The 9,843-nt window shown below is 44.0% G+C and overlaps 1 protein-coding gene across 1 annotated transcript in view; it reads left to right on the forward strand.

Annotated features, from left to right (window-relative positions):
* LOC126234942 (golgin subfamily A member 6-like protein 22) overlaps positions 1 to 7,830 on the forward strand; it is a 150,913-nt gene extending 143,083 nt beyond the window's left edge. The window contains exon 7 of the mRNA XM_049943681.1: positions 7,735 to 7,830. Within this exon, the coding sequence (XP_049799638.1) occupies positions 7,735 to 7,830 (96 nt within the window). The remainder of the gene's footprint in view (positions 1 to 7,734) is intronic.
* Positions 7,831 to 9,843: the final 2,013 nt, after the last annotated feature.

A 9,843-nucleotide genomic window follows, 5' to 3' on the forward strand; every position in this document is an offset into this window, starting at 1 on the left:
GTAAAAAAGTGAGTACGAAGCAGTGTTGTGTCTCAATGCAGCAAACCTATCTGGCAAAACTATCCACGAAATACAAGTCAGTGTTCAGGTAATGTACAAATCTTTAACATATTGCAGCGTGTCAGCAACTGTGAAATGTACAACAATTAATTGTTCAGGTAATGTCATTATTTTTAAACCAAACCTATCTAAACCTAACTGATCTGCCAACGAAATACAAGTGAAGTGATTTTTCAGTTTTTTGTGATTTTTCAGTCTTTTTTCTAAGTGATTTTTCATTCTTTTTTGCTACGTTATTTTGAACTCTTTTTTGCTATATTTTTCTTTTTTGTTAAGTGATTTTTCAGTCTTTTTTGTTAAGCGACTTTTCAGTCTTTTGCTAGAATGTTGTCTTTTTTATTAAGTGATTTTTTAGTATTTTTTCTAAAACTTTGTGCATCAGCCAAAGACGTCCACTGATCTGTTTCTCTTCGTACTATGGCGATCAGATGAAGCTTCCTGCCTTAGGCAAAGTAAGTGGGTCATGTCATTTATTACTCAAAATAAACTGGTCAAAAATAATTAACACAAGGCATCTAAGCTTCAAGTATTTATTTCTTAATTTCTTATTTACAGGAATTATCTCTTAATCGATGGGAGGGGATAAACAGTTCCGGCATTCGCCTTACAACCAAGGAAAACCTCCCAAAAACCCTGGTCGGAACTGAGGAACCACGATGAGCTGTCATGCAGAGGCGTCGCCCTCAGGATCAGCGGTGCGTGGCAGGCGCGTAGAGTGGGTGGGGTGGGTAGAGTCGCTGCTTCGTTGTGGGGCCGACGCGTTGCGTAGAGTTGCCGATGCGAAGCCGAATCACGGATGCGTAGTCGCAGATGCGAAGCAGAGTCACGGATGCGTAGAGTCGCGGATGCGAAGCAGAGTCACGGATGCGTAGAGTCGCCAATGCGAAGCAGAGTCACGGATGCGTAGAGTCGCACATGCGAAGCAGAGTCACGGATGCGTAGAGTCGCAGATGCGAAGCAAGACTCAGGGATGCGTAGAGTCGCAGATGCGAAGCAGAGTCACGGATGCGTAGAGTCGCACATGCGAAGCAGAGTCACGGATGCGTAGAGTCGCAGATGCGAAGCAAGACTCAGGGATGCGTAGAGTCGCAGATGCGAAGCAGAGTCACGGATGCGTAGAGTCGCAGATGCGAAGCAGAGTCACGGATGCGTAGAGTCCACGCCAGACGTCCGACTAGACGCTACGCGTCCGCTCGCAGACGCCATACGCCCACTCGTCTGCGGCCTCGACTTCCCGAAGCTCTGAACCTGCAACATGACCTGCGCACAGCCTGAAAAGGCCGGCAGCAAAACCTTAAAAGGTCGGCAGGCCTCAGCAGGATACAGGGCCCGTCAGGCCGACGCGTGGCGCGGCCTGTCCTAGGAGGACCAACGACGGGCCAAGCCAGAGCTTAACTCGGCCGAGACAAATCGCAAACTCGTGGACGCATAGCGTAGTCGCGGGCGCGTAGCGTGGTGTAGTCTCGTGGACGTGCAGCATAGACTCGTGGATGCGAAGCGTAGACTCGTGGATGCGGAGCGTACACTCGTGGATGCGGAGCGTAGACTCGTGGATGCGGAGCGTAGACTCGTGGATGAAGAGCGTAGACTCGTAGATGCGGAGCGTAAACTTGCAGATGCGAAGCGTACACTCGGGGACGCGCAATGTACTGTCCCTGCCGAGTTGACTGGCAGATGAGAGAGTACGTAGCTTCTCCAGATGTGCAATCCTAGACACACAAAGTCACATATGTAGCACCAAATGCGAAGGAGTCACTGACGTGCAGGCCCAGACGCGGAAGAGAGATGCGTAGCCACAGGCGGCGTGTTGTCCTGCAGGTGTGTAGAGTCGCAGAGAAGAGTCGCAGATGAGAAGAGCCACAGAGGCGAAGAGTCGCAGACACGCGTTCGCCGATGCGATGCACCTGTGGAGAGACGTACTTACCTATACTTACGTGAGACGTTCTCGCCGTGAAAGCTGCCGTCGCCCCGTGTTGTCCTCTCCTGCTGCTGAAGTGGTCTGAATGTCAGGGGCGGCGCCTCTCCTTATATAGCCACTGCGGCTTTGTTGAGCAGCATTTCCGAGGAAACCGTCCGTGTACGGTATTGTTGTCCTGGTTCTAACTAACATTATAGTAATCGGCAATAAGGTTTGCATGTTTCCTTGCCACAATTTTTGTTAAGAGAGGCTCTACCCTAACATTTCTGAGAACGTCGCTTTTAGCTGTTTGGACGATTTTATCATTTGTAACCGCTAAGCAACTACAGAAATAAATTTCCGAACCTCGATTCTCATAATGATTATACGACAGCTACTGCGCTTTTCGCCACTAAAACAGCAACCTTACATCGACGCCCTTCTAAAATCCTTATCATCTCAATCTTTTGGTTGAAACCGAAAGCGACGTAAATCAGCTAGTAATATTTGTGAATCGGAATGTCCCAGTCGTTACTTAGAATGTTCGTCCCTGATTCATTCGTTTATATTCTGAAACTGTACTACAGTGAACATATGTGGGTCAATATCACTTTCCAAAACAATCACACAGTCAACATATTCACGGTTTCCTATCAGATCGTTGGAAATATTTATAGAAATTTCTGTGTGTGAGACGATCATAGTCTACTGAGGACGACGTCCAACGCTCTACCACCGAAATGATTTCTTGTGGGTCATCTACAGGGAGTGTAATGCGGTACGATGAGCATACAATAACGCCAGAATTCCAAGGAAACGATTCGACATAATTCATGTGCAGATAGTGGATAAATTTGCTACTTTATGTAACTTTGACAAAGTCAGACGGTTAGGAATTTGTGGCTCTATAGGAACACCACAAAAAGGTAAGGGCCATCGTATTTTTTTCTTGTATTTCCAAAGTAAGTGAATGACACGTGAGGGAGCTAATGGCCGTAAAGGTGTTGGATGTCTACACCTCATTGACGAAAGCGGGCGTTGACCCCCTGTAATGCAAAACTCGTAGCAATCTGAGAATAAACTGCCAGACAATAACATCTCTCGGGGTGGCACAAGCGTTTTGGATTAACTAATCACGGAATCTGACACATAACATTGATGACTCAGTCAAATACTACGTCTTCCATGCAGACATCTGGTCAATAAATGAGGCAGAGGCAGAGCAGTTGGTTGCCTTGTCACACGGTGGAAAACACTAAAATTTCTATTTCTGGCTGTTGTGTTGCTCTGACAAAGTAGCATGGAAGATGTGGAAAGTGCCAATAATACTTAACATTTCACAGTGATTACGTGCAGAACCAGAGACACGCACCAACTGGCTCAAGAGTAAAGGCTCCAGTCTTAGTTTGCCTCTGGTAGAAGGCGCTCATGCACGTCGTGTATTCGAGAAACTGCAATGACCTGCTTGTGTGATTTCACCAGTACACATTCAGTACCAGAATTAACATATTCACTAAAAGTTTAAAGGGGGATATGGGAGGGGGGTGATGACAGACGTACCATTAAAGTCATATGCCTTATAAAGAGCCCGCAGGCTCAGGCAGATATAGCAAGCTCTTTACAATATGGGCAAAAACGTCTGAGAAGCACATGCGGGTGAATAAGAAACTGTAACAAGCATAGATGTCGTAGCAAACACACCTCAAGGAAATATTACCAGTGTATAAGCTGCCCAATACCTGACGTATTACGTCGACCCCTGACATGAAGGTATACTATAAAAGGACACACTGTGACGGACAAACTGCAAGTATTGAAAGACAAATGCTCATTGGTGAAAGACACTGGAGACGAGAGGGGGTGGAAGGAGGGGGTGGATTCTCACTTGTGAAGCATGGTGCTAAGGGAAGGGGTCGTTCTGTTAAACCATACTGCATGAGCAAATATAGCAGAATGGGGGAATGTTCCAAAATGCCCAGTAAAATAATGAATAAACGAAGCTACACTATGCAGTGCACATATGCCTAGAAATTACGATGCTACAGGCAGAATAAAGGACGCTAAAAATTAAAAAGGAAGGGATGAGTCTAAAGTGATTCATTAATAAAATATTAAACAGCAACTTAATTGTGGGTGACGAGGTGTACGCTGTAAAGTAACAAATTAAAAGAGGTGTTATTACTGAACATAGAATTTTGAGGAAATCAAACATCACGCGGAGGCCAGCAACGACCTGCGAACTTGGCTGCTCTGCCAGAAGCAGAGGCGTAAAGCTTTCCAGGAAATATCTGCTTGTAAGTTGAAGCTGATCACTTAAAATGTAGCTATCGTTTTTCTCCAAGTGTTTGAAAATTTCGAGCTGTTCCCATAAATCTGATCTACGTTCTCTTAGTTCTTTGTATAACATTACGGTATCTTATAAACCCTCAGTAGCCATATGTCTTTAATGGGACACCTTTCTACCCCCTTTCCCCCCTCCCCCTATCATTTTTTCAGATAATAGGATGATTCTGGTCATGAATATGTAGTTGAGGAGTCACTCACACTGCTCACTGCAACTACGCGCCTACAGGACGTGCAAGAGCGCCACCTACCAGAGGCGTGCTGAGGCCTGTGCCTTTACTCTTCAGGCAGTCGGCGCATGTCACTCACTAGCTCTGTACGTATGTGGCTCTGTAAGATCCGATGCCACGTTGTATATTTAAGTGTCGTATACATACAAATTCTCCAAGTGACAAACTACATTTTATTGGCTGCACTGTCAAATGTATGGTATTTTAAAAAGTTTTAAGACAAAGCTCTACAGTAGAGAGCTACTACTTTGAAAACATCTACTTTAAGAGGTGATTAAGTAGATGACACGCACTTTTACTAGACAGTCAACGACTCCCACATCAGATACATATAATACGTGAAACTGCGTGAGTAAAATCATTTGTAGTCAGCCGATGTGGCCGAGCGGCTCTAGGCGCTTCAGTTCGGAACCGCGCTGCTGCTACTGTCGCAGGTTCGAATCTCGCCTCGGGCATGGATGTGTGTGATGTCAAATGGTTCAAATGGCTCTGAGCACTATGGGACTTAACTTTTGCGGTCATCAGTCTCCTAGAACTTAGAACTACTTAAACCTAACTAACCTAAGGACATCATACACATCCATGCCTGAGGCCGGATTCGAACCTGCGACCGTAGCGGTCGCACGGTTCCAGACTGTAGCGCCTATAACCACTCGGCCACCCCGGCCGGCTGTGTGACGTCATTAGGTTAGTTAGGCTTAAGTAATTCCAAGTCTAGGGGACTGGTGACCTCAGATGTTAAGTCCCATAGTTCTCAGAGCCATTCGAACCATTCGAAAATCAGAAGTAAACATTCCCTGTGGTTTTGTTTATTGTAATGATACCATCTCTGTTCCACACACAATTCATTTGGTAATGGGCACCACACCTTCTGAAGAAAACAGTTTTAAAACTATTAAAACCGTGGTCAAGGTTTAATAAACATGTATTTTTCAATTGGTTCACGGTTATTTCCAGTCTGCTGGAGCATCCAAAGAAGTTTGCATTAAGACATATACACGGTAGCCAAACTGAAACTAGCCGAGAAGTTTCAATGCAAAGACCCGTCTCAACATTACGCAGTGGCTTCTTAAAGTGCTGATGAGGACTTTCTTATGTTGTTCAGTTCACATACACTGACGGCCTGAACTAGAACTCGTCTGAAGAAATGAAACATTGAGGTTCTAAATGTCCCGACACCTCTTTAATCAAGGTTCTTTAAGCTCCAGTACACATTGGTCTGCAGACGTTTTCGAGAAACTGAGAATGTGTGGTTGTGAGCTGGCACTGGCTACATTATCAAACACTGATGCTCGTACTTTTAGTACGAAGGCATTTGAAATGTGAAGTCAACGTCTAAGTGGGCGTAAAGTTTGCGTAACGCCACATGTTTCCACACCTAGATATTCAATCTAAGCGGGTACATCAACCAGCATACCACTACTACTGTGTTTGAACATAACAGGACGTTTTCCGTAGTCATCTCAATCGACATCTACATGACTTCTCTGCAGTTCACACTTAAGTGCCTAACACAGGGTTCTTTGAACCACCTTCAGATAGTTTCTCTACCCTTCCATTCTATAACGGCGCGTGCGAAAGCGGAACCCTTATATCTTTCTGTGCGTGCTCTGATTTCTCTTATTTTATTACGATAATCATTTCCCCCCTATGTAGGTTCGAGACAACAAAACACTTTTACATTCAGAATAGAAAGATGGTAATCGAAATTACGTGAAACCATCTCTCAACCATGTTAGGCGGTTCGAGATTTCCGCTGGAACCCACTGACTGGTTTGTCTTCATAGGACGGCATTGGTGTGACTGGTGTGGCGGCGAGGCCAGCGACAGAGGGGCGCTCACGGGCAAGGAGAACAAGTGGCTCTGCACTCGCAGGAAGAGATGGAGCACGTAACGGCTGCTGGGAGCAGAGGAGCGTGAGTGTATGAAGGAAGAACACATGCTCAGACTTTCGCTAGTTCGGAGGAGGAAGACGGCACACTGTGGTAGCCATCTTGTCTACTCATAGAATGATGGTATGTCACTTTTGGTCATTGAAAACGAGGGGACTGGTTTAGTTTTCACCTGATGAAGTGCTCTTGGTGTAGAACTTCGTAGAGCTGTGTTTCGAAGGTGATATTCTAAGAGGTGGCGGGGATTATGGACAGTGTTGGTAACGAATAAGTTGATTTGGTTTGGTGGAAATAAGGCACGCTGCTGTATTAGTCGAGAAGGACCTGTTCTTCAGGTAGTCAGGCGTGAGAAGTTTGGTACGAGTAAGACAGTCCAAGGGGTGGGCAGATACTAAGTAATTTTAAGTAAGATTAATGTGTAACGCACATGGTACTTTGATAAAAGGTTGTCTTCTCTGTTCTTGTAATATCTCACTGTATACGGTTACATAGTACACACGATTTTGTCTTGTTTGAGGATTGTGTGTATTGGCACAGTGTAGTAATTACCGGAAATAGCGGAGAGCTTTCACGTTAACATATTGATAACTGTTCTTCGTAAATTGAATTTCATAAACTGCATTTTTTTTGGTTAACTAACTGCAAATGATTGCTTGAGAACTTAAGCTGATCATTTTGTGCTTGAGGTTTGGTTAAATTAGTGTTATCAAGTGCTCTCGTACCTGCATTTGGTAGACTGATTTACCTGCTGAAAATTTACTGGCAAGAGTTCTGGAATCGTTAGCTTATAGATTATTGTAAAAGAACCGTCCTATGATATAGTCTGAACTTTTTTAAATTTCAGATTATGGGATTAGAATGAAACTTTGTTCAATGGAGGTGGTTTCAAAAAAAATGTTTAAATATTGTCGTTTAATTTTTTGGGGTATTTTCTTTGCGTAAGCTCTTCTAAGACAATCTTAGAAAACAAAAGAACTTTAGTGTAAGATGGAACTGGTTAGCTAACGCTCGTTGAACCATAAATAAATGAAGAGACTAACACTTGCCTTTAGCAAAATAAATGAAATTGTAGGGCACGGTGCTGACTGTTCAGTCAATGTATTAAAGACCTTGTTGAGCTGCTGAAAAGTAATAAATTTTTGTAGTAAGGAGTGTTCGACTTTCAGTGTGCAACCAGAATGCTCCACTTCCCCCTCTAAATCCGTGCCTGTTTTTCATTAGTAGCAGAGAGTGGTTGGGAATGCATTTGCTGAACAGTCAAAAAAAGGGTAATTTGTTACTTTATGGCTGCATTTCCTTTTCTTGCGAGCAGCTGGTAAACATCACGCCGGAACAGATAGGTGAGATCAGTGTGGCTGTCTCCTCTGTTGTTTCTGCTTTCCGCGAGCTCGGCGATATGTCGGCCTGATTCAGATTTTGTGCGCCTTCCCGTAGACAGATTAAACATTTGTAGGTGCATCTTGCAAACAGTTGAGATAGATTCCAAACAAAAATTGGAATTGCAAAGGTTGCTGAGTGTGATTGTTCATTATCATGTCGAGGTTGCGAGAGTTTTGGAAGGGAGTGGTGAAGTTGAGGAAACCAGTTCAGATAAGCTGAGACGGAACCGTTGACCTGTTTCGTCTCAGATCAGTTTGCTAAGTTATAGAACCCGTTGCTACTAGTTTCGCAGAAGATAGGGACTTCGGCGGTAGAACCGCTTCTGCAATTGAAAGATACGTTACGGTGACTTGTGGAAGTAATGGAATCAGGTGACGTATATAATCTGAGGGACGCTATATGTGCTCAAAATTTAGTATCCCCTGAGCAGAGGAATATTTCGGGGTAGGATGCGCGAGATTATTCAGCAGCAGGAGTGTGTTAAACAATTGCAAGAAATTATTTGTTGTGAGTAATTCCCAAAAAGACTGATGCATCAACTCATTCATATTCATTATTCACGGTTTCAGGAGGCCACTAAGACTCTGTGTAACTACGTGCATGATATTAGTGGTTGGGGGAAGGTACTGCGAATGAATGTGCGCAAACGGAGATGGTAAAATATATTTTGGGAGGAATCAATCTTTTTTTTCTATAAACATAAACGTAGAACTTTGTTGGAAATGGAAAGACTTTATAGCCAACTTGAGTGTTAGGCGGGCAGATCAGCATTGGGCACCGGGCACAGACAAGTATAGAGAACCAGGAAGACAGACAAAAACGAGGTAGCAATGGGGAGTGGCGCATGTTTCCGGCAGGCAAAGAAAGGCATATGGCGCATGATTTCCCTCAGAAGGTAAAGAGAAATGAATCGGAATAATAACTAGAACGACGGGCTAAGAACAGTAGAAGGAATGTACCGCTTAAACAGTGTAATAGAATAGGAATTATTAGAAACAGTGGTTTGCCCTTTATACAAACCAGTATGTGCCTTGCTGGATTCGGGAAGTTTGGTTTTCATGATGGGGGGAGCAAAGATACACGGCTGATCTCGGGATGTGTAAAGTTCTGCAGTTACACTAAAGTAAAATGAAATGCGGGGCTACAGAAGGGTCATCACTGAGGATAGTTGGAGAAGTTGTTGTAAAAATTAGTATCCAGGCCTGTTCGTGGAAAGTTAAGATACTGGTGGCTGAAAAACTATCCAATGATTTGATATTAGGATACGACTTTGACCAAATGTGGGAGTAAATTGTGATTGGCGGCAAGGCTATTTTCATTTAGATTCCGGCCAGGAAATGTGCATCTGTTCTGTAACCATCAGCTGCCGAAGTGGATTAATGAGGTAAAAATAGGTAAGGGTTCGATTCTGGAGCAGGTTGATGCAGGGGAACTACTGCCCCAAGAAAAGGAAGAATTTAGTAAGCTCCTGGAGAAATAGGGGGAGAAGCACTGAAGGACAGATTGAGTGTAACTAACCGTATCGAATATAACATAAGGTGAATTGGTCAGTAAAGCCAGTGAAGCAGGTGCCGTACAGGTTGTCTCCTCCTAAAATGCTGAAACTGAAGAAGGTGTCCATAAATGACTGCAAGAAGTAGTTATTCGGACATCTAATTCGCCTCGAAGGTGACCTAAATTTCTGGTTCTTAAATCCGGGGGAGGGTGTTTCCGACCGGTAGTGGACTATAGACAGTTAAATAAGAAAGTGATTTTGCAATCAGTCCCGTTACCAGACCTACGAATGTGTTTTGACAGGTTTAAAGGAGCTAGATATTTTACCGTCTGAGATTCGAACCGACCATACTACCAAAGGTAGCCGCTGCCTTTTGTACATATTGGAATCTTCTTGAGTTCCAACCAGTTCCTTTCGTGTTGGCGATGGGTGCCATTGTATTCTCTCAGTTGTTAAACTCTGTATCTGATTGGTTAAAGTTTAAGCTTCTGTACCATTACTTGGATGATGTAATTATTTATAGTGCTTCCCTGGAATACCTGCAGC

This window comes from Schistocerca nitens, chromosome 2 (assembly GCF_023898315.1).
Source record: "Schistocerca nitens isolate TAMUIC-IGC-003100 chromosome 2, iqSchNite1.1, whole genome shotgun sequence".
NCBI classification, from domain to species: domain Eukaryota; kingdom Metazoa; phylum Arthropoda; class Insecta; order Orthoptera; family Acrididae; genus Schistocerca; species Schistocerca nitens.